Genomic DNA, 27,330 nt, shown 5'->3' with positions numbered 1-27,330 from the left:
ATCTTCAACCTCTCCCTCTCTTCTGGCATCTTCCATAATTCTCTAAAACATGCGCTAGTCACTCCCATCCTTAAAAAGCCCTCACTGGACCCCACCAATCTTCACAATCTACACCCCATCTCCTTACTCCCCTTCTCCTCCAAACTCCTTGAACGATTCGTCTTCAACCGACTGAGCGTCCATCTGATTAAGAACAATCTTCGTGATCCCCTTCATTCCGGATTTCGCCCTCAACATTCCCCTGAAACTTCTCTCCTCAAATTCACAAACGACCTACTAACAGCAAACACCAATGGACACTATTCTGTACTACTCCTTCTGGACTTCTCTGCTGCCTTTGACATAGTAGACCAACCCCTCCTCAAAAAAAAAACTCCACTCCCTTGGCCTCTGAGACTGCACTCTTCACTGGTTCTAATCCTACCTATCCCAAGGCACCTTCAGTGCTACTTACAACTCTACTACCTCCTCTCCCCTTCATTTCTCTGTCGGGGTCCCCCAAAGTTCTGTTCTTGGGCCGCTCCTTTTCTCAATCTACACCTCCTCCTTGGGTCAGCTGATTGCCTCCCATGGCTTTCAATATCATCTCTACGCTGATGACACCCAAATCTATCTCTCCACCCCCCAGCTCACTCCATCAGTCTCCTCACGCATCACCAGCTTACTAACAGATATATCAGCCTGGATGTCACATCACTTCCTCAAACTCAACCTATCTAAAACCGAGCTCATGATATTTCCTCCCCCCACGTTCCTCCTCCCCTGATTTCTCTGTCAACATCAACGACGCCACTATCAACCTGTCCACCCATGCCAAGGTCCTAGGTATAATCCTGGACTCTAAACTATTCTTTTGGCCACACATCCAGTTACTGTCCAAAGCTTGTCGCCTCAGCCTCTGCAACATCTCCAAGATATGCCCCTTCTAACCAATGATACCACAAAGCTTCTAATTCACTCCCTGGTCATCTCTTGTCTCGATTACTGCAACTCCCTTCTCATTGGCTTACCTTTAAAAAGGCTATCCCCCTTCACTCCATCATGAGCGCTGCTGCCGGCCTCATCCACCTTGCAAACCACTCTGTGTCTGCTACCACTCTTTGCCAATCCCTCCATTGGCTGCCACTCAACCAATAAATTAAATTCAAGTTACTAACCATAACTTACAAAGCCATCCATAACTTGGCGCCCAGCTACATCACTAATCTGGTCTCTAGCTCCCTTGTAACCTCTTCCCATGCTCGCCTCCAGGACTTCTCCTAAACCTCTCCCATCCTCTGGAATGCTCTACCCCAAACTATCCAACTTGCTCCTACTTTGTACACTTTCAGACCATCCCTGAAAACACATCTCTTCCGAGAAACCTATCTGGCAACCACCTAACAACTGTACTTTTATTTTCTTCATCAGCCCATCCCCCACAGTTATTACCGCTTGTATCTCTTGACCCTCCCTCTTAGATTGTAAGCTCTTATGAGCAGGGCCCTCTGATTCCTACTGTATTAAAGTATATTGTATTTGTACTGTCTACCCTCAAGTTGTAAAGCGCTGCGTAAACTGTCGGTGCTATATAAATCCTATATAATAATATTAATATTAATAATAATAAAAGCAATCCTAGTAGCTAATTAGCTTCTAGACTGCTTTTAAATGCTCTGGCAGTGCTCCCCCTGTTACTCCTTGCACAAAGGAGTAGAGATGGACGAACATCGGCCGGGGAGGTTCGCGAACGTCAGCCGCAAATTTTCTCAAAAGTCCGCGAACCGCGAGTTTGCGGCGGGGTCCATTGACTTTAATGGGAGGCGAACTTTAAAAACCTTTAGGTCATATTTGCAGCCACAAAAGACGTACTACCTATATTTTTTTATTTTTTATTTACAGCAAAAAAAAAAAAAAATTTACCCATAAATCAGCCAGAACTGACAGCAGTCGGTAAATACATTGTCTAATACATATAGGGTCCATTCACACATCTGTAAAATGGGTCCGCATCCATTCCACAATTTGTCGGAACCTTTACAGACCCATTGTTTTTCATTTCCAGTCTGAAAAATTAGGCATTCAAAGGATAAAGAAGTAATGCCCCATACACACATGCAGATTATCTGCAGACTTTTGTCTGCAGACTTACCAAAACCATATAATATGAGGTCAAATCTAAACACTTTCAATTTGTATGCAATCCGGCAGGCCCTTGCACTACATAGAAAAGGTAAGTCTGCAGACAAAAGTCTGCAGATAATCTCCAGTGTGTATGGGGCATTAGTGTCGGCTATTCTAGGCCCCAAAAATTAGCCCACATGCGTTTACCTGACAGCTAAGAATGTAGTATTCTGTGGCTAAAGGTACATTAGGCATTCACAGGATACAGAAGTAAGTGTCGGCCTGTATAGGCCCCAAAAATTAGCCAACATGGGTTTACCTGACAGCTAAGTACGTAGTATTCTGTGGCTGAAGGTACATTAGGCATTCACACAGTATACAGAAGTAAGTGTCGGCCTGTATAGGCCCCAAAAATTAGCTCACATGGGTTGTACTGACAGCAAAGAACTTAGTATTTGATGGCTGAAGGTACATTAGGCATTCAAAGTACACAGAAAAGTAAGTGTCGGCCTGTATAGGCCCCAAAAATTAGCCATTCAATGGACATGAAATGCCTTTTATGCCGCTGTATTTAGCGAAGACAAGGACCAGGAATTGTTGTGGGTGGATGGCGGCCTGGCAGAAATTTCAATAAAACATGGTCTACTGGTCACATGTGTTGAATTCCTCAGAGATCCATGCCTCATTCATTTTTAGAAATGTGAGGTAGTCTACACTGTCATGAGCTAGGCGATTGCGCTTATCGGTCACGATCCCCCCTGCTGCGCTGAACGTCCTTTCGGACAGGACACTGGACGGGGGGCAAGCCAACAGTTCCATTGCAAATTGTGCTAGCTCTGGCCAGAGGTCAAGCCTGCCCACCCAGTAGTCCAGGGGTTCATCACTCCTCAGAGCGTCCACATCGGCTGTTAACCCGATGTAGTCGGACACCTGTCGGACACCTTTTTTTACGCTCCAACATTTGAGCCACAGAAGCCTGCCTTTTTCTAGAACAACGTGACGACGGCATCATGGAAGGTGTAGTGTTGGACAACTGTGAGGAGACAGGAGAAGGAGAAGAGGCTGGACGTTGAGAGCCTGGAGTGTGGCTTTGTGGGTTCTGATGGTTTTGCTCCCACTGGGCTCGGTGATGTGATTTCAGGTGCCTTCTTAAGGTGGTGGTCCCTAGGTGAGTGTTGGGCTTACCGCATCTTATGCGTTGACTGCAAAGGCTGCAGATGGCAACACTGTTGTCAGCAACGGACACATTAAAAAAGGCCCACACTGCAGAGCCATATGACGGCGTCATGGGAGCGCCAGATGTGACTGTACATGGTTGATGGCTCGCTCCTGATACATTTCTGCTTTGTACCTCTTGTGCAATGCAAGTTCTGCCTGCCTCTCCTCCCTATCTGCCGGTCCGTCAGTCTGCCAGTTCTACAAATAATTGGCCAGTAACTGTTGTCACTGTGTGTAGCACAGTTAACACAGCAAAAGATGCCACATTTTTGCAGGACTAAAATACAATCTTTGAAAAGTATACTGTTAAATAACACCTCACTTCAATCTGTGGTATTGGGGGGCCACAGGTTTATCACACCAGTTCTACAAAATAATTGGTCAGTAACTGTTGTCACTGTGTGTAGCACAGTAAACACAGCAAAAGAGGCCAAATTTTTGCAGGACTAAAATACAATCTTTGAAAAGTATACTGTTAAATAACACCTCACTTCGATCTGTGGTATTGGGGGCCACAAGTTTATCACACCAGTTCTACAAATAATTGGCCAGTAACTGTTGTCACTGTGTGTAGCACAGTTAACACAGCAAAAGAGGCCAAATTTTTGCAGGACTAAAATACACTCTTAGAAAATTATACTGTTAAATAGCACCCCACTTCAATATGTGGTATTGGGGGGCCATTGGTGTATCACACCAGTTCAAAAAATTGGCCAGTGAGTTTGGCACTGTGTGTACCAGACTTCACTCAGCAAATGAGGCAATATTGTTGCAGGACACAAATACACTTGTAAAAGTTTACTCAGATAACACCCCACTTCAATATGTGGTATTGGGGGGCCACCCGTTTATTACACCAGTTCTACAAATAATTGGCCAGTAACTGTTGTCACTGTGTGTAGCGCTGTTTACACAGCAAGAGGCCACATTTTTGCAGGACTAAAATACACTCTTAGAAAATTATACTGTTAAATAGCACCCCACTTCAATATGTGGTATTGGGGGGCCATTGGTGTATCACACCAGTTCAAAAAATTGGCCAGTGAGTTTGGCACTGTGTGTACCAGACTTCACTCAGCAAATGAGGCAATATTGTTGCAGGACACAAATACACTTGTAAAAGTTTACTCAGATAACACCCCACTTCAATATGTGGTATTGGGGGGCCACCCGTTTATTACACCAGTTCTACAAATAATTGGCCAGTAACTGTTGTCACTGTGTGTAGCGCTGTTTACACAGCAAGAGGCCACATTTTTGCAGGACTAAAATACACTCTTAGAAAATTATACTGTTAAATAACACCCCACTTCAATATGTGGTATTTGTGGTATTGGGGGGCCATTGGTGTATCAAACCAGTTCAAAAAATTGGCAATTGAGTTTGGCACTATGTGTACCAGACTTCACTCAGCAAACGAGGCAATATTGTTGCAGGACACAAATACACTTGTTAAAGTTTACTCAGATAACACCCCACTTCAATATGTGGTATTGGGGGGCCATTGGTGTATCACACCAGTTCAAAAAATTGGCCAGTTAGTTTGGCACTGTGTGTACCAGACTTCACTCAGCAAACGAGGCAATATTGTTGCAGGACACAAATACACTTATAAATGTTTACTCAGATAACACCCCACTTCAATATGTGGTATTGGGGGGGGGCACAGGTTTATTACACCAGTTCTACAAATAATTGGCCAGTAACTGTTGTCACTGTGTGTAGCACTGTTTACACAGCAAGAGGCCAAATTTTTGCAGGACTAAAATACACTCTTAGAAAATTATACTGTTAAATAACACCCCATTTCAATATGTGGTATTGGGGGCCATTGGTGTATCACACCAGTTCAAAAAAATGGCCAGTGAGTTTGGCATGTGTGTACCAGACTTCACTCTTAGAAAATCTTAGAAAATTATACTGTTAATTAACACCCCACTTCAATATGTGGTATGGGGGGGCCATTGGTCTATCACAGCAGTTCAAAAAAAATTGGCCAGTGAGTTTGGCACTGTGTGTATCAGGCTTAACTCAGAAAAAGAGGCAATATTGTTGCAGGGCACAAATAAACATGTAAAAGTATACTCAGATAACACCCCGCTTCAATCTGTGGTATGGGGGGGGCAATTGGTCTATCCACCTGAAAAACCATTCCTGTTTTGGAGGCCATCTCATTGTTGCCCATCTAGTGCACCTGTTGGTAATTTAATTAACCCCGAAGCAGCTGAAACTGATTAACAACCCCCTCTGCTACCTAACTGACCAGATCAATATCCGAGGGGTTTACTTGACTTGATGCTATACTCTGATTAAAAAGTGTTCCTTTAATTTTTTTGAGCAGTGTACAATTACATAAAGGGGGACTCTCCTATTACTCATGTAGCACTGCCCCCTAGAGGACTGCTTAGAATTACACCTTCTGGATTCCCCTGGGTTACCCTTAGCAACTGACAGCAGATAAACAGCAATGAAAGTTCTTGGCTCAGTCAATAATCAATCCAGGGGATGTTGTTTTTCGTGGTTTTATTGAGAACTTGGATAGGAGAAAGGATGAGTGAGATACTTCATCTATTAACTATTCACAGTCTGAGGGACAGCTCACTGTAGAATGTGGCAAGGCCACTGCTTCACTTTGCAACTAAGTGAAGATACTTTAAATGCTCTTGTGTAATATTCTCTTCAGGGTTCTGAAACTGGCATCCCCTTTTCTCTCAATACCTGTGTGCTGACACCTGTCCGCTGACCCTAGCTTCTGGAGTGGTCTCCTTCCTGGCAGACCCCTGGGCAGGTTCCTCTGTACTCATGAACACTGTTTTTCAGAGTCACCATTGACTCCAAACTCCACTTGTCAGCATCCACTGGACCTCTGGGTTCAGCCACACTTTCCGGTTCACCAGGATGACTGCCTGTGACCACCTTCCACAACCTCAGAGGAGGAGACAGCCGTCCCCCTCCCTCTGGGACTTGGCTTCCTGTCCAAAGACCCCCTGCCACATGTGCTCTTGGCTTTTATAGCCTATCCCAGGATGCACCACTGTCTGTGCCCATCCACTGGGACAGCTACGAAAGCCTGTGTGTCACTGGCTGGGTTTCCTCCACTGTCCACCAGGCCTCCCTATTGGACACAGTGGAGACACTCCCTCAGACCAGATGAATCACACATGGACACATGCAACAGGCATAACTAACAATCAGGCTCCCCTGATAAGCAGACAGAGCAAACTATATTTCACCTGCCTAGCACCTATCTAGGAGGGTGCTACATCCACCCCCCACCAAAAATGAGCCATGTCCCATTGGCTCTGGGGCAGCCGCTCCCTACAAAAATTCCTACCAGAAAAATCCAAGGAGTATCCCACAAACTTGGAGAGGGGAAAAGGGAAAGAACAAATTTACATGAAATAAGTTACGTGAAAAAAAAAATATATCTGCTGTACAAATTATGATACATATTAGGTGCATTTAAAGTAATGCACACCCCACCAAACAAGCTTTGCACTGGTGGGTGGACATAACATCCTGACTAACTATCTAACATATTAGTCCTAAACAATGCTACAAAGAAAAGAAAATTAGACACTTCTTAAAAAGGCACATATTTTGAGAAACCACAAGTCTAACTTATTGTGGTGAGAAGATCCTCCCTGCAGCGGCGGCCTTCTCACACAGTGTCCCTATCTAGGTGATCCAGTAGATACTTCATCCGTCAGTCTTGACCCAGCGCTCAGCATCGCTCCTCCAAGGCAACACTAAACCCTGCCACTGACTACCTACTACTGATCACACCACCAAGGCCAGGGAGGCATGAACAGTCCACAGACTGGTTCTTGCAGTGTCCTCTTCACTGGCAACACTCACACCCAGTCTCCCTCTGACAGGAACTTTGTTGCCGGAGCCCGAACAACCCATCAATCCTGTACGAGTCAACAGTTTCTTTGGGGGCCCATGGCACTAGGGCACCCCCCCACCAAAGAACCTCAGGTTTCTGCCCACTTCTTCCGGGCAGCCACTCACATATGTTTGTCACTGGCCCATTGGCCTAAGGTAGAACACAGGGAACTCTTTACAATTTATAATCCATGATCCTGGCCCGATGGCCCAAGGAATCTCTTGAATAGCACTTTTCAGTTCTTTTCTCCTGGAAAATTAGACGGTCTGCCCTCTGACGTGAGTCCACTAGCCAGTGGTGTCTTGCAGCTTTCTCAACCCCTTCTGCAAGGATAGAATGGGAAGGGATAATGGGAATAGGGCATAAGCCCCAGCAACAACTGAACTTGAACTTTTCTCTCCTTTTTGCTGTATTTCCCTTAGTCAATGGGCATAGGCTAGCCAGCCTCAATAGGGTTCAACAGTCTCTCCTCAACAGTAGTAATTTGGATGGGGGATTCACACAACTTTCCTCTCCTCATCCTGGATTCTGATTGACCAAGCCTGGCCAGATCCATCTGGGTGGCGGACCTCTACACGGTCTATGTAGATAGCCTGCCCATGATTCCACTGCCCCTTCACCGACAGGAAGGTCTTCCATAATTCCAGCTTAGACTGATTGAGATAGGGTTTGGGGACAAAGAAAAAGTCCCATACAGCCTCATCACACCAGGCTTCTCTTTTGGCCTCTATCTCCTGCATGACCTTCTGTGGAGCATAGGGATAGTCCTACCCATACTCTAAGGCCACCTTCCGCCGTATCCATCTTTGCATCCTAGAGAATCTGGGGATGGTTTTCTGGTTACCTCTTCCAAATGGGGAATGTAGGGTCTCCTTTTTTTTGATGAGGGCGGCATAGGCCTCATTTTGATCCCGAGCCCGGGCATAGTTCAGAGGTGGGGATAGATCTGGGACCCAATTAGCATAAGCCTCACAGAACCCCAGAATCCTGGTGCACTGTTCTCGCGCTACGGAATCCCTAGTCTCCTCATCAGGAACACTTGGACTGGCTGAACTTGTCGCGGAACCATGAACCAGACGTACAACAACAGATAAGTGAAAATAAGAAGGCTTTATTGAAAATCAAGCTGTAAAGTAAAAGTCCAAACGGATGGCAAAACCGAAGCAGAGTCTTTGCGAAGCCAGAGGACAGGAGCCAGGAGGGTAGTCAGACGAAGCCGGGATCAGGAACCAGCAGGGTAGTCAGACGAAGCCAGGATCAGGAACCAGCAGGGTAGTCAGACGAAGCCAGGATCAGGAACCAGAAGCAGCAGCAGTCTTAGAAGCATGTGAACACAGGAGGACCAAGCAAGGAACTGAAGCCACAGACCTCCTATATATATGAGCTAGGCATCCAGCTCCTCCCAGTGGGAAGGAGGAGCCGCAGAGTGGGAGGCTACAAGAAACCCAGAAACCAAGATGGCCGCCAGCACATGTCAAACGAAGGAGAACAGCAAGAAGGTAAGACCATGACAGTACCTCCCCCTCAAGGGCCCCTCCTCCGCGGAGTAAAGAACGGTTTCTGAGGGAAGCGTGCGTGGAAGGCACGGAGCAAGGCAGGAGCATGGACATCTGCGGAGGGAACCCAGGAACGCTCCTCTGGACCATAACCACGCCAATGAACCAAAAACTGCACCCGACCGCGGACCAGGCGTGAGTCCAGGATATTGCTCACCTCATACTCCTCACGATTGCCCACTTGGACCGGACGAGGCCGAGGAACCGAGGAAGTGAAACGATTACACACCAGTGGCTTCAACAGGGAGACGGGTGGACAACCATACACGGTCTCCGGCCTGGTAGGAAGGAGCAGGCGCTCGTCTGCGATCAGCCTGGAGTCTCTGGCGCTGCGCAGAGACCTCAAGGGACTTCTGGATCTGTACCCAAGAAGCACGTAGAACGGAAAGGTGATCCTCCACAGCCGGAATATCCTGGGGAGAGAATACCTCCGGTAACACGGCAGGTTGGAACCCATAATTGGCCATGAAGGGAGACGTCCCAGAGGAAGAGTTCACCGCCGTGTTCCTGGCAAACTCAGCCCAAGGCAGGAGGTCAACCCAATTGTCTTGGTGATCGGAGACATAGCAACGAAGGAATTGCTCCAAGGCCTGATTGGATCGTTCTGCGGCCCCATTGGACTGAGGGTGGTAGGCCGAGGAGAAGGAGAGATGAATCCCCAACTGGGAGCAAAAGGCGCGCCAGAACCTGGACACAAACTGACTCCCCCGATCCGACAAAATCTCCTTGGGCAAACCGTGCAACCGGAAAACCTCCCTGGCAAAAATCGTGGCCAACTCCTGTGCAGAGGGTAACTTCTTGAGAGGAACACAGTGGCACATTTTGGAAAACCGATCCACAATCATGAGAATGACTGTATGGCCTCGGGATGCAGGGAGGTCCACAATGAAATCCATCCCCAGGTGTGACCATGGGCGCTCCCCGGTGGCTATGGGTTGCAGAAGGCCCAACGGAAGGTGCCGAGGGGACTTACTCTGGGCACAAACGGAGCATGCCGCTACATATGCGGCGATGTCGGAACGTAGGGAAGGCCACCAGAACAGACGTGAAACAGCCCAGGACAGCTGATTCTTTCCAGGATGCCCCGCGGTCTTGGAGTTATGGTAGGTTCGCAACAACCGAGTGCGCAACTCCTCAGGCACAAAACATCTGCCGTTGGGTCTCCCAGAGGGAGCACCAGATTGAGCCGCCAAAATCTGCTCACCCAGGGGAGAGGTCAGGCTGGTGCGAATGGCGGCCAGGATCTGATTCGGAGGTATGACCGAAGTCGGAATCGACTCCTCCCTGGACAGGTCGGAGTACTGCCGTGATAAGGCATCCGCCCTGATGTTCTTGGAACCGGGTAGGTAGGAGACCATGTAATTAAAACGTGACAAGAACAGAGCCCATCTGGCCTGACGTGGTGTCAATCTCTTGGCCTCAGAAAGGTAGGTCAGATTCTTGTGGTCCGTCAGGATGAGGACCGGAACCACCGAACCCTCGAGCAAGTGCCTCTATTCTTTAAGGGCCTGCACGATGGCCAATAACTCCCTGTCACCAATCTGATAGTTGCACCACGCGGAAGACAGTTTCCGGGAGTAAAACCCACAAGGAAGCAGAGGACCCTCTGGTGTTCTACGCTGAGACAGAAGGGCGCCTACTCCCGTCTCAGACGCGTCCACCTCGAGGACAAAGGGCAACCCAGGGTTGGGATGCGACAGAATCGGAGCCGACACAAAGGCGGACTTTAGAGCCTCAAAAGCTCGGATGGCCTCGAGCGGCCAGACCTGGGAATTACTGCCCTTCCTGGTCAGATCCGTGAGAGGCTTGGCTAGCATGGAAAAGTCCCTGATGAACTTCCGATAATAATTGGCGAAGCCCAAAAAGCGCTGCAGGGAGCGAAGACCACTGGGCTGGGGCCACTGTAAGACAGCCGAAACCTTCTCAGGATCCATGGAGAACCCCTCAGCGGAAATGATGTAACCTAAGAAGGTTACCTGGGATCGGTGAAATTCGCATTTCTCAAGCTTACCGAACAGCTTGTTCTCTCGTAACCGTTGCAACACTCGTCTGACATCCAGAATGTGGGTCTCCATGGATTCAGAATATACCAAGATGTCATCCAAATAGACCACCACACACTGCTGCAACAGGTCACGGAAAACATCGTTGATGAATTCCTGAAAGACTGCGGGCGCATTGCACAACCCAAAGGGCATAACCAAGGATTCATAATGACCGGTCCTGGTGTTAAACGCGGTCTTCCACTCATCGCCCGCCTTGATCCTTACGAGGTTATATGCCGCCCTCAGGTCGAGTTTGGTAAAGACCGTGGCCCCTTTAAGGCGATCGAACAGCTCGGAAATCAAGGGTATCGGGTAAGCGTTCTTGATCGTGATGCGATTGAGACCCCTGTAATCGATGCAAGGCCTCAACTCACCGCCCTTCTTTTTCACAAAGAAAAATCCAGCCCCTGCCGGGGACGAGGATTTGCGAATGTGTCCGCGTGAAAGCGCCTCCTTCACGTACTCCTCCATGGCCTCATTCTCCGCTACCGACAGTGGATAGACCTTGCCACGAGGAGGAACGGCACCAGGTTGTAACTCGATGGCACAATCGTATGGGCGGTGCAGAGGTAGGGCAACCGCGCGCACCTTATCGAATACATCCCGGTACTCCTCGTATTCAGGAGGCAACAGAGAGTCCGAGGAAGTACACAGCAACTTGACAGGCCCATGGATGCAACTAGCCCCACACTGTGGTGACCACGAGAGGATCTCGGCCGATCTCCAATCGAAAGTCGGATTATGCTTCTGGAGCCAGGGGTACCCCAAGACCACCGAGTAGTGTGGAGACGAAATAACCTGGAAGCAGACCGACTCTCTGTGAACGGCACTATCCCCACTGGAAGGGTCTCATGAGTCACGTGTGGAGGCAGAAGGGGTCTGCCGTCTATCGCCTCAAGAGCCAGTGGAGAACCTCGGGCCTGCAGAGGAATGGAATTGGCGGCAGCGAACACACTATCAATGAACAAACCACCAGCACCAGAGTCCACCAACGCCTGGGTCGTCACTGAGCCCCCGACCCAGGAGAGGACAACAGTGATCAGTGGTTTGTCAACACGGGAAACCGGGGACGAGGAGACTCCACCCAAGATCTGCCCCCGACAGGATCTCAGGTGCGAGCGTTTCCCGGACGGTTCGGACATGCCAACCGAAAATGCCCACCGAGACCACAGTACATGCATCGGCCCTCGCGTCTCCGGAGTACCCTCTCCCCCTCGGACAGGCGAGCAAAGCCCAGCTGCATGGGTTCATCCCCAGCCAAGTCATCCCCAGGAGGCGTGGGAGGAGAGGGAGGCACGGGTGGGACAGCAAAGGTAGGCGCCAATCTGTTAGGAGGCCTCCGCAGACTCTCCTTAAAGGAAGGTCTCTCCCTGAGTCTGGTGTCAATCAAAATCAGGAAAGAAATAAGAGACTCGAGCTCCACTGGTAGGTCCTTAGCTGCAACCTCATCCTTCAAGGCATCCGAGAGACCATGAGAGAAAGCAGCGACCAGAGCCTCATTATTCCAGCCCACCTCTGCTGCCAGGGTACGAAACTCAATGGCTTATTCAGCTACGGATCGTGAACCCTGTCTGATGGACATAAGGAGCTTCGCAGCAGAGGCAGCACGAGCCGGCACATCGAATACCCTCCGAAGAGAAGCAACAAAACCGGAAAACTCGGCAACCACCGGATTGTTGTTCTCCTATAAAGGGCTGGCCCAGGCCAAGGCCTTGTCCGAGAGCAGCGAAATTAAGAAGCCCACCTTTGATCTCTCAGTAGGAAAGGCATGTGGCAGCAACTCGAAATAAATGCCCACCTGGTTAAGGAAACCTCGGCACTGAGTTGGCTCTCCCCCAAAGCGCTGTGGAAGGGGGGCAGAACCGGTCATACCCCGAAACACCGCAGGCGCAACAACAGGTGTCGGGGTAGACTCTGGCGCAACAACCGGAGCGGCAGTAGGAGCGGGCCCAGGAGCGACAACCGACCCATCGGCAACGGGAGCGAAATGAGCCGTGCGTTCAAGCAGGATTTGCAACGCCACGGTGAACTGACCCAACAGGTGATCCTGCTGATCAAGTCTGGCAACCAACGTGGGTAGCGAGGATGGCCCTGTACCGTCAGAATTCATGGCTTGGTCCTAATGTCGCGGAACCATGAACCAGACGTACAACAACAGATAAGTGAAAATAAGAAGGCTTTATTGAAAATCAAGCTGTAAAGCAAAAGTCCAAACGGATGGCAAAACCGAAGCAGAGTCTTTGCGAAGCCAGAGGACAGGAGCCAGGAGGGTAGTCAGACGAAGCCGGGATCAGGAACCAGCAGGGTAGTCAGACGAAGCCAGGATCAGGAACCAGCAGGGTAGTCAGACGAAGCCAGGATCAGGAACCAGCAGGGTAATCAGACTAAGCCAGGATCAGGAACCAGAAGCAGCAGCAGTCTTAGAAGCATGTGAACACAGGAGGACCAAGCAAGGAACTGAAGCCACAGACCTCCTATATATATGAGCTAGGCATCCAGCTCCTCCCAGTGGGAAGGAGGAGCCGCAGAGTGGGAGGCTACAAGAAACCCAGAAACCAAGATGGCCGCCAGCACATGTCAAACGAAGGAGAACAGCAAGAAGGTAAGACCATGACAGAACTGCTCCGACCCCCAGTCCCATTTGGTCTCTTCCTCTGATTTCCACACATCCAATACTTCCTCTAAGGATCCATACTGATGCTGGAAACTGGGAGACCCCATATCGAAGAAGCGAGCAAAACTAAACCCTGGGTGGTTAAACTCCAACATAAAAATGCATATTAGTGCTAAAGAAAAGGCCTTCAAAAAATACAAGGCTGAGGGGTCATTGGCAGCATTCAAGCATTACAAAAAGTGTAATAAGAAAAGTAAAGACGAAATCAAGGCGGCTAAAATAGAACACGAGAGACATATAGCGGAAGAGAGTAAAAAGAACCCCAAAAAATTCTTTAAGTATATAAACAGTAAGAAAGCGAGGCCAGAACACATTGGCCCCATAAAAGATGACAAAGGAAATATGGCCACAGAGGACAGAGAAAGGCAAAAATGTTAAATAATTTCTTCTCTTCAGTCTTCACAAAAGAATCGGGGGGCTACACTAACCCAGCTTGTAAGGCCAAACTAAATAACACACCTCAGGAAGAACCGCCATGGCTAACACAAGATAGACTTAGAACTAAACTAGAGAAACTTAACATAAATAAATCACCGGGACCGAATGGCTTGCACCTGAGGGTTCTTAAAGAGCTCAGCCAGGTGATTGCCAGACCATTATTCTTGATCTTCAAGGATAGTTTACAGATGGGTATGGTGCCAGCTGATTGGAAAAAAGCCAACGTGGTACCAATATTTAAAAAAGGGCAGAGATGTATCCCGGGTAACTATAGGCCGGTCAGCCTAACATCAGTAGTCTGCAAGATTTTGGAGGGGATGTTAAGGGACCACATACAAGACTTTAGTAATGAAAATGGAATTATTAGTAGTAATCAGCAAGGATTCATGAAAAATCGTTCTTGTCAAACCAATCTATTAACCTTCTATGATGAAGTGAGCTGCCACCTAGATAAAGGTAAGCCTGTGGGGATGTGGTGTATCTGGACTTTGCAAAGGCCTTTGACACCGTTCCCCACAAACGCTTACTGTTCAAACTAAGGAAGGTAGGTATGGAACATAAGGTGAGTTCCTGGATAGAGAACTGGCTCCAGGGGAGAGTGCAAAGGGTGGTGATTAATGGGGAGTACTCGGATTGGGCGGGTGTAGAAAGTGGGGTCCCCCAGGGTTCTGTCCTGGGACCAATCCTGTTTAATTTATTCATAAATGATCTAGAGGAGGGGATATCTAGTACAATCTCAGTATTTGCAGATGATACTAAACTAAGCATGCCAATATCTTCTATGCAGGATGTGGAAACCTTACAAGCGGACCTGAACAAAATAATGGGGTGGGCAACTACATGGCAGATGAGGTTTAATGTTGAAAAATGTAAAGTAATGCACTTGGGTGCCAGAAACCAGAAAGCAAGCTTCTCACTGGGGGGGGAAACCTCTGGGTGAGTCTAAGATGGAAAAGGACCTGGGGGTACTGGTAGACAACAGGCTTGGCAGTGGCATGCATTGCCAAGCCGCTGCAAGCAAAGCCAACAGAATACTGGGATGCATTAAAAAAAAGGGGATTCACTCCAGAAATAAAGAGATTATTCTCCCTCTCTACAAGACTCTGGTCCGGCCACATCTGGAGTAGGCTGTCCAGTTCTGGGCACCGGTCCTCAGGAAGGATGTGCTGGAACTGGAGAGAGTCCAGAGAAGGGCAACAAAAATAATTAGGGGAATGGAGGACATCAGCTATGAGGAAAGACTACAAGCACTGGACTTATTCTCTCTCGAGAAGAGACGATTGAGGGGGGATATGATATCAATGTACAAATACTGTACTGGCGACCCTAGAATAAGGAACAAACTATTCAGAGAATGGGAATACAATAAGACACGTGGCCACTCACTAAAACTAGAGGAAAGGCGGTTTAACCCTAAAATACATAGGGGGTTCTTCACTGTAAGAGCAGTAAGGATGTGGAATTCTCTTCCACAAGCAGTCGTATCAGCAGGGAGCATCGATAGTTTAAAAAAACTATTAGATGGGCATCTTAAAGACCACAACATAGAGGGGTATACAATGTATGGTTAACAGCAAACACACACACACATCATAGGTTGAACTGGATGGACGGATGTCTTTTTTCAACCTCACTAACTATGTAACTATGATGACCCCGGCCTCTTCCTCGCTGCTCACACTCACAGCCTTGGTCACCACAGGCCATCTACTCCCCTCTGCCTTGATTCGAGCAGACTTTGTTTCTGCCACTGCAGCTTTCTGGACATCAGGTGGCCACTCCCCGGCCCACACTTCCTGCATGCACACAGACTTGGAAGTTTGGGTTTCCCTCACTTTACACACTACATGACCAGCAGATTGCATAGAGCCCAGTTCCGCTAGCACTCTGAGGACTCCTCTTCCCAAAAAGGGTCCCGATCCCGCAGCCGACAGGGCATGAGTGACCCCGGTCTCCCAGATCACACTAAATCTTCTGGGCTGACCTTCGCTCCTCTCTGCCACAGTGCCTGCGCTGGCCCCAAACTTGCATCCACATGGTAAACACTCAGACACTGACTATATACCAGGCCCAATTGCTCCATGCCTCCTCCGATGCACAACTCCAGTCTTCCATCGGGCACTAATTGCACCCCTGTATCCCACAGAGTCGATGTTGGCTCTCCGTTCTGCTCTGCAAGATCTCCACCAACACGTGGGATAGCCTCCACACTCCGGCTCACTCCGGTACTCGCCATCTTGCTCCTCCACACACGTGTCTCCCTCTCAGCCCTACCCGAAAGCAGAAGTAATTTATGAACTCCCTTCCTCTTTCTGGATTGGCTGTGCGTAGGTGGCGTCTCCACCCACGACTTCGGATTGGCGGTGGCTCCTCCTGCTAGGCAGATTTCTCCAGCTCGTGCTTTCCCGTGCAGTACAGTAACCTTTTCAATGCCGCTCCATCTGAGCTCAGCTAGCATGAAAGTCACTGTAAGGCGAATCGTGCTCTTCAATCCGCACGCATCCGCCATCCTTGTCTGTACCAGGGCCCCAGCTGCACCTCCATGTCTCCAGGCCAACTGGCCCTCTTTGCTATTTAGTAGAATTGTCCCACTGTCAGGAGCACGGCCGACATTTCTCTTCATAGCACTTGTACAGGCAAGACTCGCCATATTGTCTAGGAAAAATGTCCCACTTCCATTAGATGCACGGTCAACAATTTTCTTTACAGCATCCTTTTTGCCACTACTTTGGAAGAAGGTCCCGCTGTCAATGGATGCACGGTCACCGTTTTCCTGCATAGCTCTGGCAAACACATGGCCCTGGCACACTGATCCACGTGCCCTGGGCCACCATTTTCTCCGTCCACACTTGCACCATCTACTGTTAAGCAGGCACAGTCCATTTTTACAGCAAGTTGCAACTCTCCCACTCTCCAGCACATTACTTGAGCAGACAATTTACAGTCCCAAAAAAAGGTTCTTCCATTGCCGTTGGCAACCATCACTGTGAAATGTATTCTTCATCCCACTCTCCCAATCTCCTGTAGAATTAGCCTCACACTTCTATTGAGCACTAGAACACAGTTCTTGAGAGGAAAATTACATTTTCAGAATTTTTCTTCGGCCGTTGCCCTTAGCAACCATTCCAGTAACCCAGGGGGATATCTCTGATGAGCCCCCAAATGTAGCACTGCCCCCTAGAGGACTGCTGAGAATTACACCTTCTGAATTCCCCTGGGCTACCCTTAGCAACTGACAGCAGATAAACAGCAATGAAAGTTCTTGGCTCAGTCAATAATCAATCCAGGGGATGTTGTTTTTGTGGTTTTATTGAGAACTTGGATAGGAGAAGGTATGAGGGGGTCACTCCAACGATTAACTATTCACAGTCTGAGGGACAGCTCACTGTATAATGCGGTAAGGCTGCTGCTTCACTTTGCCACTAAGTGAAGATACTTTAAATGCTCCTGCGTAATATTCTTTTCAGTGTTCTGAAACCTGTGTGCTCACACCCGTCTGCTGACCCTAGCTTCTGGAGTAGTCCCCTTCCTGGTAGATCCCTGGGCAAGTTCCTCTGTACTCATGGACACTGTTTTTCCAGAGTCACCGTTGCCTCCACACTCCACTTGTCAGCATCCACTGGACCTCTGGGTTCAGCCACACTTTCCGGTTCACCAGGCCGACTGCCTGTGACCACCTTCCACAACTTCAGTGGATGAGACAGCCGTCACCCTCCCTCTGGGACTTGGCTTCCTGCCCAAAGACCCCCTGCCACATGTGCCCTTGGCTTTTATAGCCTATCCCAGGATGCACCACTGTCTGTACCCACCCACTGGGACAGCTACGAAAGCCTGTGTGTCACTGGCTGGGTTTCCTCCACTGTCCACCAGGCCTCTATATTGGACACAGTGGGGACACTCCCTCAGACCAGATGAATCACACATGGACACATGCAACAGGCATAACTAACAATCTGGCTCCCCTGATAAGCAGACAGAGCAAACTATATTACACCTGCCTAGCACCTATCTAGGAGGATGCTACACTCTCATGTCCCATTTAAAGTTAAGTCCACTGGGAATGTGGGTTTGGAGCTTGAATATCCAGAATACTTACTCAAGAATTAAACAATGATAGTGTTCCTTAATTTTTATATTTTTTAAAAGCTCTTTTCCTATTATTTATAGCTGTTTTAACTTTGGCCGTGAGCCACATAGGTTTTATTTTTAGCCTTTTAAATGTACAGTATTGCCTATGGGAATATACTTTGCAGTGAGTTTGCATACAGTCTTTTTGAAAAATTCCCTTTTTGTTCTGTGCTCATCAATGCCAATATTACCTCCCAGTCTAAGTCCTGGAGAGCAGCCCTCATCTTTGGAAAATTTACTTAAAGTTAAGTGTTTTTATATTTCCTGTATGCGTTTTTTGCTTACAGCTAACATTAAATGAAATCACATTAATCCTATTATGGTCACTGCTACCCAGATGTTCTATTATATGAACATTATAATTAAGCTCTGCGTGGTTTGAGATTACCAGGTCCAACAGAGAATCATTTCTAGTCGGGGCCTCAATAAACTGTACCATAAACTTGTCTTGTAATAGGTTTATACATTTTTGCACTGTAACTGTTTCAGCAGTGCCATTACTTCAGTCAATATCTGGGTAGTTAAAATCCTCCATTATTATCACTGTCCCAGCCCTTGCAGCCCTTTCTATCTGTGCCAGGAGCTCAGTCTCCTCCTCCTCATTAATACTGGGAGGTCTATAACAAACTCCAATTATAATCTTTGTATTATGCACACCCATGTACATTTGCACCCATACTGCTTCAGACTCACCACACTCTCCATCAGCTAGGTCCTCTTTCACACTCACTTTGAGATCGCTTCTCGCATAGAGACAGACACCACCACCCCTCCGTTTTACCCTGTCTTTCTGAAAGAGAGCATAGCCAAGAATATTAATAGCCCAGGCATGTGAAGAATGAAGCCAAGATTCAGCAATACCAATTAAATCATAGTTCTCCTTGTGCACCAGAGGTTCCCACTCACCAATTTTGCTTGGCAGATTTCTGGCATTGGTGAATAAACACTTTAATTCATTGTCACATTTTCCACACTTATTTTGCATATTTTTATTTTTTGTACAAATAGTACCATTTACAATGGTTGTGTGTAACATGGGAACCTTCTTATCCTCTGCCATAACTCCCCCCCCCCCCCCATCCTTCCCCATTCTACCCCCCAATGGGGGCTGACCCCTATCTGACCTGTCTGCCCCCATTATAATCTAATTCACCCTCCCCCTCAATCCTAGTTTAAAAACTTCTCCAGCCTTCCCATAAACCTCTCCCCTATTTTAAAGGTTCTTGCAGTAAAATCCAATAAAATTTAGACCTCTGTGGTATATTAATTTGCTTTTACTAAATAAAATATCTGTACATGCAAACAATTACAATTATAGGAATACAGCACTAGCCTGACAGATATACTTATAACAACAAAAAAATGCTACCTACTTCCTAGCAAAATTATGGTCTGTATACAATAAAAATACATGAAAAGGTTACTTAGCTCCACTTATATAAACTTTACAATCCCCTTGGCAATGAGGACCCCAGCAGATAGCAGGAGATCGGCAGGTTTTGGCAGAGACCTTCCTTGATGTTCCGTCATTACAAAATCCTGCTCTCGATTTCTGCTCCTGGCTTTTTATTTAGAAAGTTTTGAGAAGACAATCCCACCTGGGTGTATCCTTTTCTGCCCTTTTACACTGATGTGAAATATAGTAACATTCTCAAATTCAACCACTAGATGGCTCTTTTGTATAAGACATGTTAAAAGGTCAAGCTAGATTGAGCTAAGGTTTGATGTTATAGATAGAGCCTCACTTTCCACTCTTGCTGAGAAGTATCCACTAACCAGTTAGAGTCCCAGCCACTGGCCTGAAGCTCACCTGCCAATGGAAATATAACTTCAAACCTTCCTGCCAAATTCCCTCTGATTTCTAGATAGGCTTCAGCTTTAGGTATGTCATTTTTTTGGTTTCCATGTCATGGGAAGCAGTAACTTGGTACCTGTTAAGCCCTATGCTTTCAGGAACCTTTACATAAATACTAAACTCTGCACGTCAGCTGTGGAATCCGTACCCCAGCCACCACCATCCTTTTATGTGGCGAACCTTTGGCTATTGGCCTAGAATTTAACAACATGACTGCCTGTGTGAGGACCCGATCCCACCCCCTTAGTGTATTTGTGGGTGTAAGTTTGCATATCTTGTCCTTCAATAGCTCATTGTATCTTTTAATCAAACAAGCTGCCTGTGGATGGTATGGGATGTGGCACAACCAGTACACTCCAGAATCTTTGGTCCACTGTTGTACTGTTGATCCAGTGAAGTGTGAGCCTTTATCACTTTTAACTTGTTTGGGACAGCCATAAGCAAGTTTCTGGAGCAGTTGAAGTGTTGCAGCTTGATCTGCACGCTTGCAAGGACGAACAAGCAAAAGTCCTGAATAGGTGTCCACTTCAGTGCAAAAATACCTCAGTTCATTGTTTCACCGGGGCAGGGGACCAATAAAGTCAAACCACCAAATCTCTGCAGGCCTCTCGCCCCTCTTAATAGACCTGGTGGAGTACTTTTGCAACTGCCATTGCCGCACTTCTCCACACACTGTACAGTTCCCTATTACAGTCTTTATCATGTCCATGGATATGTGCAATCCTCTCTGCTGTGCCCATTCATATGCCACATTCTGCCCCAAATGTCAGGATTGCTTGTGGGCCCAGTTGGCCAAGTTCATCAAGACAGGATCAATTTGCACAACTGCATTTACTTTGACTTTTTCATCTGCCCCTCTGTTGTAGTTCTACTGTTGGCCATATTTGCAGTAGTCAAATGCATATATGCATTAAAATGTCAAACTAGAGCAACCAATCATAAATAAAATATATTTATTATATTTCAGGAATGACTGTGAAAAAGATGCTGTAACAATAGCGATCATCAACAGTATGTCATCATTATATGCTTCCATTCCAATATTTTGCATCTTGGGATTCAAAGCAACACATGCTCAATGGGACTGTTTGGATAGGTAATAATGATGACATTTTTGCACTTAGCATTTAAGTGTTATATTTTATATAAAACAAAAATGAACCAACATATGTCATTTTTATTTCAGCAATATCCTTTACTTATTAAATGAGTTTGAAATAAGTGAATGGAACATTACAAGAAATAACTACAATGAGGTTTTAGGTAGTCTAAATGCTACCTACCCTGAAAGAATTCATCATCTTAAGCTAAAAGAATGTACTCTTCAAGGATTTTTGGATCAGGTAATCATCTTTACTTAAGGGTCGGTTTATCCACATATAATTAGGTAAAGGTGGAATCAAAATTAAAATGACATTTAGGTATTTTTTAATCTCTTGGGAACTGTAATTAAAATATCTCCCTGTCATACTTATTAGGTTTCTACCCATGTGGGAGTTGTGGGTGTTCCATCCACTCCTGGGTATTCCCATTCATTCTCCTGCATTCTTCATAACATATGGATATAAAATCTAGAAGAGTTTGCAGAATCCCCTAAAAATGGCTGCAACTGGTCCCTAGAATCCACAAGATATGGTCTATGTAACGGACATGATTTAAGCTGAACTCATAGCAAACATAAAAATACACACATGAAATGCAGATAAAGAAATTGTTTTACCAGCCAAATGATTTCAATCCTTCGAGTCCTGAAATTTAAACTACTCAGTTGGACAGCACAGTCAGGTGGATGACACATCTTTTTCTGTTAAAGTTGTGAATTGCAGAGGGTAGACTGTGGTTTCCTCTCCACATCCCCAGCATATTCACAAAACAGTGAACGAACAATCAACTAATAGAGCCATTTCTCTGTCTCTCTGTTCTCTCTCCTATCATGCTGTTGTTGTTAGTGCAGTTGCATGCAGTACAGATAGCTAGCTTCCAGCCCTGCTCCTCCATCTTCCCAGTCCAAACTTTACAGGTACACTTTTTAGACCCCCCAGATACTAAATCCAAAGTCAAAATCAAAAAATCTCTTTTTTTTTTTTATTATTTCAATAATTGGCTTTTTTATCAAAAATGACAATTTTTAAGAACTTTTTTTGTGTGATTAATAGTCCCTGGGGCATGACCCAGAACCCTAGGTACTTTTTAGGGGCATTTATTGGGTTTTAGGGCTTTAAAATCGTGTTTTTTGATTACCGAAGTTCGGGTCCATTGATTTCAATGGGGTTCTAAAATCCGGGCCGAACTTTCGGGTAGTTCGGATGTTCTGGCCGAACCCAACTTTTCAAAAGTTCAATCATCCCTAATTGCTACCTCATGTGGATTTTCTGCAAGTTATAGACTCTTGCATTAAAAAGGATTTTACTACCTAAATGGGTCATGATTCAAGGGCACTTAGAGAACTTTATTAGGAATGTGCTGAAGATGTTATCAAGTACCGTTCAAATATCTAATTTAACGACTTCAGTAAAAAGAAAAATCTTTATAGTTCCTTTCAATTGCCTGGTCTGAATTCTTTAAAGGTGTGAATGTAAGATGTATCCAAAGAGCAGGGCTTAAAACAGGGGACTGAAGAGAAATTGAAGATACTGTAATGGGTTTAATGAGCAGAGAAGCTGTCCAAAGGAGGCTACATTGCCTTTGCAACGGACTGCCACGTTTGTGTAAACTTGCTAGTGTAACCAACCAGCCAGGAATTGGGTGACAAGGCAAGGGATGGATATTACATAGTTACATAGCTAGTCAGTTTGAAAAAAGACACAAGTCCATCTGGTTCACCAAAGAAAAAAAAAAACAGTATTGAAAACCAAACCATACAATCCCATATACACAATCCTATACCCGCAGTTGATCCAGAGGAAGACGAAAATAAACCCCAGCAAAGCATGATCCAATTTTCTACAGCAGGGGAAAAAAATTCCTTCCTGATCCCCCGAGAGGCAATCGGGTATTCCCTGGATCAACTTTACCAAAAAAAAATTTTAGTATCCATTTATATTATGTACCCCCAGGAAAGAATCCAGGCCTTTTTTAAAGCAATCTAGTGAGCTAGCCAGAACCACCTCTGGAGGGAGACTATTCCACATTTTCACAGCTCTTACGGTGAAGAAACCTTTCCGTATTTGGAGACTAAATCTGTTTTCCTCTAGACGTAAAGAGTGTAAAGAGTGCCCCCTTGTCCTCTGTGTTGACCTTAAAGTGAACAACTCAACACCAAGTTCACTATATGGACCCCTTATGTATTTATACATGTTGATCATATCCCCCCTTAATCTCCTCTCCTCAAGAGAGAATAAATTCAGTTCCTCTAATCTTTTCTCATAGCTGAGCTCCTCCATGCCTCTTATCAGTTTGGTTGCCCTTCTCTGCACTTTCTCCAGTTCCCCGATATCCTTTTTAAGAACTGGTGCCCAAAACTGAACTGCATATTGCAGATGAGGTCTTACTAATGATCTGTACAGTGGCAAAATGATATCTCTCTCTCTCTGGAGTCCATGCCTCTGTTAATACAAGAAACGACTTTGCTTGCTTTGGAAACCGCAGCTTGGCATTGCATGTTATTATTAAGCTTTTGATCTACCAGAACACCCAGATCCTTCTCCGCTATGGATTCCCCCAGTTCTACTCCACCTAGTATGTATGGTGTATGCATATTCTTAGCTCCCAAGTGCATAACTTTACATTTATCAACATTAAACCTCATTTGCCACATAGTTGCCCAATGAAACAGTGCATTGAGGTCAGCTTGTAAGTTGGAGACATCCTGTAAAGAAGTTATTCCACTGCAAAGCTTGGTGTCTTCTGCAAAGACTGAAATGCTACTTTTAATCCCAGACCCTATATCATTTATAAAGATATTAAAAAGTAAGGGTCCCAACACTGAACCTTGGGGTACACCACTGATAACTTTAGACCATTCAGAGTAAGAATCATTTACCATTACTCTCTGAATTCTATCTTTTAGCCAATTTTCTATCCAATTACAAACTGATCTTTCCAAGCCAGTCCTACTATCTTTTGCAATCTGTCGTTCATTTTGAATTTTTGCGTCCCTGATTTCCTTTTTACATATTCTGTTATATTCTTTGTAACAATTAAACATTGATAGTGTTCCCTCATTTTTATATTTTTTAAAAACTCTTTTCTTTTTATCTATAGCTTTTTTAACTTTTGCCGTGAGCCACATAGGTTTTATTTTTAGCCTTTTAAACTTATTACCCATGGGAATATACTTTGCAGTGAGTTTACATAAAGTCTTTTTGAAAAATTCCCATTTCTGTTCTGTGCTCATCGATGCCAATATTCCCTCCCAGTCTAAATCCTGGAGAGCAGCCCTCATCCTTGGAAAATTTGCTCTCTTAAAGTTATGTGTTTTTGTATTTTCTGTATGCTTTTTTTGCTTACAGCTAGCATTAAATTAAATCATGTTTTGGTCACTGCTACCCAGATGTTCTTTTATATGAACATTGTTAATAAGCTCTGCATGGTTTAAGATTACCACAGGTCCAACAGAGCATCATTTATAGTCGGGGCCTCAATAAACTGCACCATGAAATTGTCTTGTAATAGGTTTATACATTTTTGCCCTTTAACTGGTCCAGCAGTGCCCTTACTCCAGTCAATGTCTGGGTAGTTAAAATCCCCCATTATTAACACTGTCCCAGCCCTTGCAGCCCTTTCTATCTGTGCCAGGAGCTGAGTCTCCACCTCCTTATTAATACTGATCTATAACAAACTCCAATGATAATCTTTGTTTTACGCACACCCATGTACATTTCAACCCATACTGCTTCAGACTCAGCACACTCTCCATCAACTAGGTCATCTTTCACACTCACTTTGAGATCCCTTCTCACATAGAGACAGACACCACCACCCCTCCGTTTTACCCTGTCTTTCTGAAAGAGAGCATAGCCAGGATATTCTGGTAGTTAAGGGGTGTTATGCTTGCCCCCTGGTTCCCCACATACTGGGACTGACCTTGCGGCAAAGAGTACCCAGGGATCTAATCTGGAGTCATGGAGACAGAATCTTAGTAGGGGCACCAAGCAGGAGAACATGCATTTGTGCCTCTTACCACCTTACTACTTGCCACATTCCACCAGGTATTGGCATGATCATTATCTACTTGTATAATACAGATTTTTTTTTTTTTTTCTCTTGTAGAGCGTGTCTGGCACTGGTTTGGCATTCATTGTCTTTACGGAAGCAATTATTCAAATGCCAGGCTCCCAAGTGTGGGCTGTTCTATTCTTCATAATGTTATTTACCCTTGGTCTGTCTTCAATGTTTGGAAATGTGGAGGGAGTGCTGACACCTATATTGGATCTTAAAATATTTCCAAAGTCTGTTCCAGTGGAGGCTATTTCAGGTAAATGTATGCACTAGTCACAATATACAGTATGTGTTTCAAAACTGCATTATGTCATCCATTATATATTTCAATGCAGTTTCTTCGATCAACAGAAGTGTCCTGAAGTGCACAAGGGTAGGGTACATGATCGACAATGGCAACAATGCTGCATAAGCCTTTTCACATTGTTGCCAAAGCTTCTTAAAGTTTCACGTTCCCTAAAATTCTCTTCCACATATCAGTGCGGCACTCCCTTTAAAGGTAGCCTAAAGTATATGGGAACCCTTAACTTGTAAAACAATCCATTCCGTTTAAAACAGAAATTAAAGGCAAAACATTTGTGTATGTATGTGTGTGTATAAAATATTTTGCAGATGTGATTGATGCCATCAGAGAGTACTCTAATACTGTATGTGTCAGGTTCAGGACACTGAGTCTTCATCTCCTCTGAATGAACTTACCTATTTGTGTTTTGATTATTTTTTCTAATTTTTCTCTTGTTCTGAAGTCAAGTCATCCACATTCATGAACATATTGTATGTCATGTTTATTGTGCTGTTGCAATGTAATTGCATTATAAATAAAATTGTGTGCTGCAACAGCAGCCTCTCTTTTGAATTAATTAAGATAGGTACCTTGCTCTACTCTACTCAACACCACTATATCAAAACAAAAAAAATAATAAAAAAAAAGCAGCTACCACCTGCAACGTGTTATCACCAAACTGTCTAATGCATTACATATGATATCCGATGGTAAAGTGCTTCCTCTAATCCTTATTAATAGTGCCTAAATAGTGGTAATTATACATTATATAAAGAACTCTCTGTGACAATTCATAATAATAATAATAAAACCATGAAAAATGTGATCCACATAAATGTAAATATAAAGTCCCATCTAATTGTGATCAATGTGCAAATGCCAACTTGTAAAAAAGTACAAAAAACATATATTCCTGATATAGTGTCCTGTACACCATCCAACCTGTATATAATCGGTGCACAATTATTGAACTCTTCTCACAGGTGATACATGATCTTGTCCACTTCACTCCATACCCACAATGCTCTTCACCACACTTCTTGGGTGTCCTCTCACCTGATGTAGGGGATCTTACTAATATATGGCGGTCAATTGCGCTTTCTTAATAAATATCAGCTCCAGTCTTTCTCCACAGGCTCTGGCTCAGCATTAGGGCAGGCTCCCAGATGGATAGATAATGGAAGGAAGCAAAAAAGGAGAACCCAATAGTGCACAATGTTAAAAACTTATTAATCTCTTTACATAAAAATTGCACTTACATTTTTAAATGTAAGTGCATATTTTATGTTAGAAGATCAATACATTTTTAGCAGTCTTAAAGTAGTTGTAAAGCCTAAACATTTTTTACTCTAATGCATTCATCACCCCTTTAATTAACCTGTGCTCCCATTCAATCCGGCGCCGTGCGGGTCTGCAGATCTTCTCTCCCCTCACTTCCTGGTCTCGCTTGCTTTGCTGGGGCACTGGGAGCCTTTGGCTCCCAGTACTGTCAATCAAAGCCAGTGATGAGAGAGAGTGGGGGGGCAGCGTCGAGTCTCGATGTCTGTGTCAATGGACACAGCAGGGGGGCAGGGAGCGAGCACGCACGAGTGCCTCCATGGGAAGCGGCACTGGACAGAGGGGAGGGGCCAGGAGCACAAAAAAAAGGTACCTTTACCATCACTTTAATGCGGCCACAGCCCCACTCAGCCCCCGAGTCTCTGCTTGCAGGTCCGCGCCGAAGGTCCCAAGAGGTCGGCTTCTCCTCCTCCTCCCAGACTATTTATTCCTTCTCACAAACAAATGGTTACTGCCCACACCTGTAACTGGTCTCTGCGACAAGGAGCATTGGAAGGGCAATACACATAACAAGTCACAAAAGGTTTCCAAGCTCTCTTTACCAACCAGACTGGTCAGTAAGGAGAGCTTGGAAACTTTTTGTGTCTTGTTATTTATTCCTTCTCCCAGAATTCTGTCTTCTCTCACTAGCCGGCTGGAGCTT

General features: G+C 45.6%; 1 protein-coding gene across 1 annotated transcript in view; it reads left to right on the top strand.

Moving 5' to 3' along the window:
- Positions 1 to 27,330, top strand: part of LOC309556087 (sodium-dependent neutral amino acid transporter B(0)AT3-like) — a 171,189-nt gene that overhangs the window by 119,301 nt on the left and 24,558 nt on the right. The window contains exons 7-9 of the mRNA XM_082258407.1: positions 20,874 to 21,002; positions 21,093 to 21,249; positions 25,118 to 25,322. Of these exons, the coding sequence (XP_082114533.1) occupies positions 20,874 to 21,002; positions 21,093 to 21,249; positions 25,118 to 25,322 (491 nt within the window). The remainder of the gene's footprint in view (positions 1 to 20,873; positions 21,003 to 21,092; positions 21,250 to 25,117; positions 25,323 to 27,330) is intronic.

The sequence above is a fragment of the Pelophylax lessonae genome, assembly GCF_965119305.1.
Source record: "Pelophylax lessonae genome assembly, chromosome: 5".
NCBI lineage: Eukaryota > Metazoa > Chordata > Amphibia > Anura > Ranidae > Pelophylax > Pelophylax lessonae.
The sequence above is the reverse complement of the archived record's forward strand: the minus strand, read 5'-3'. Positions and strand labels throughout refer to the sequence as shown.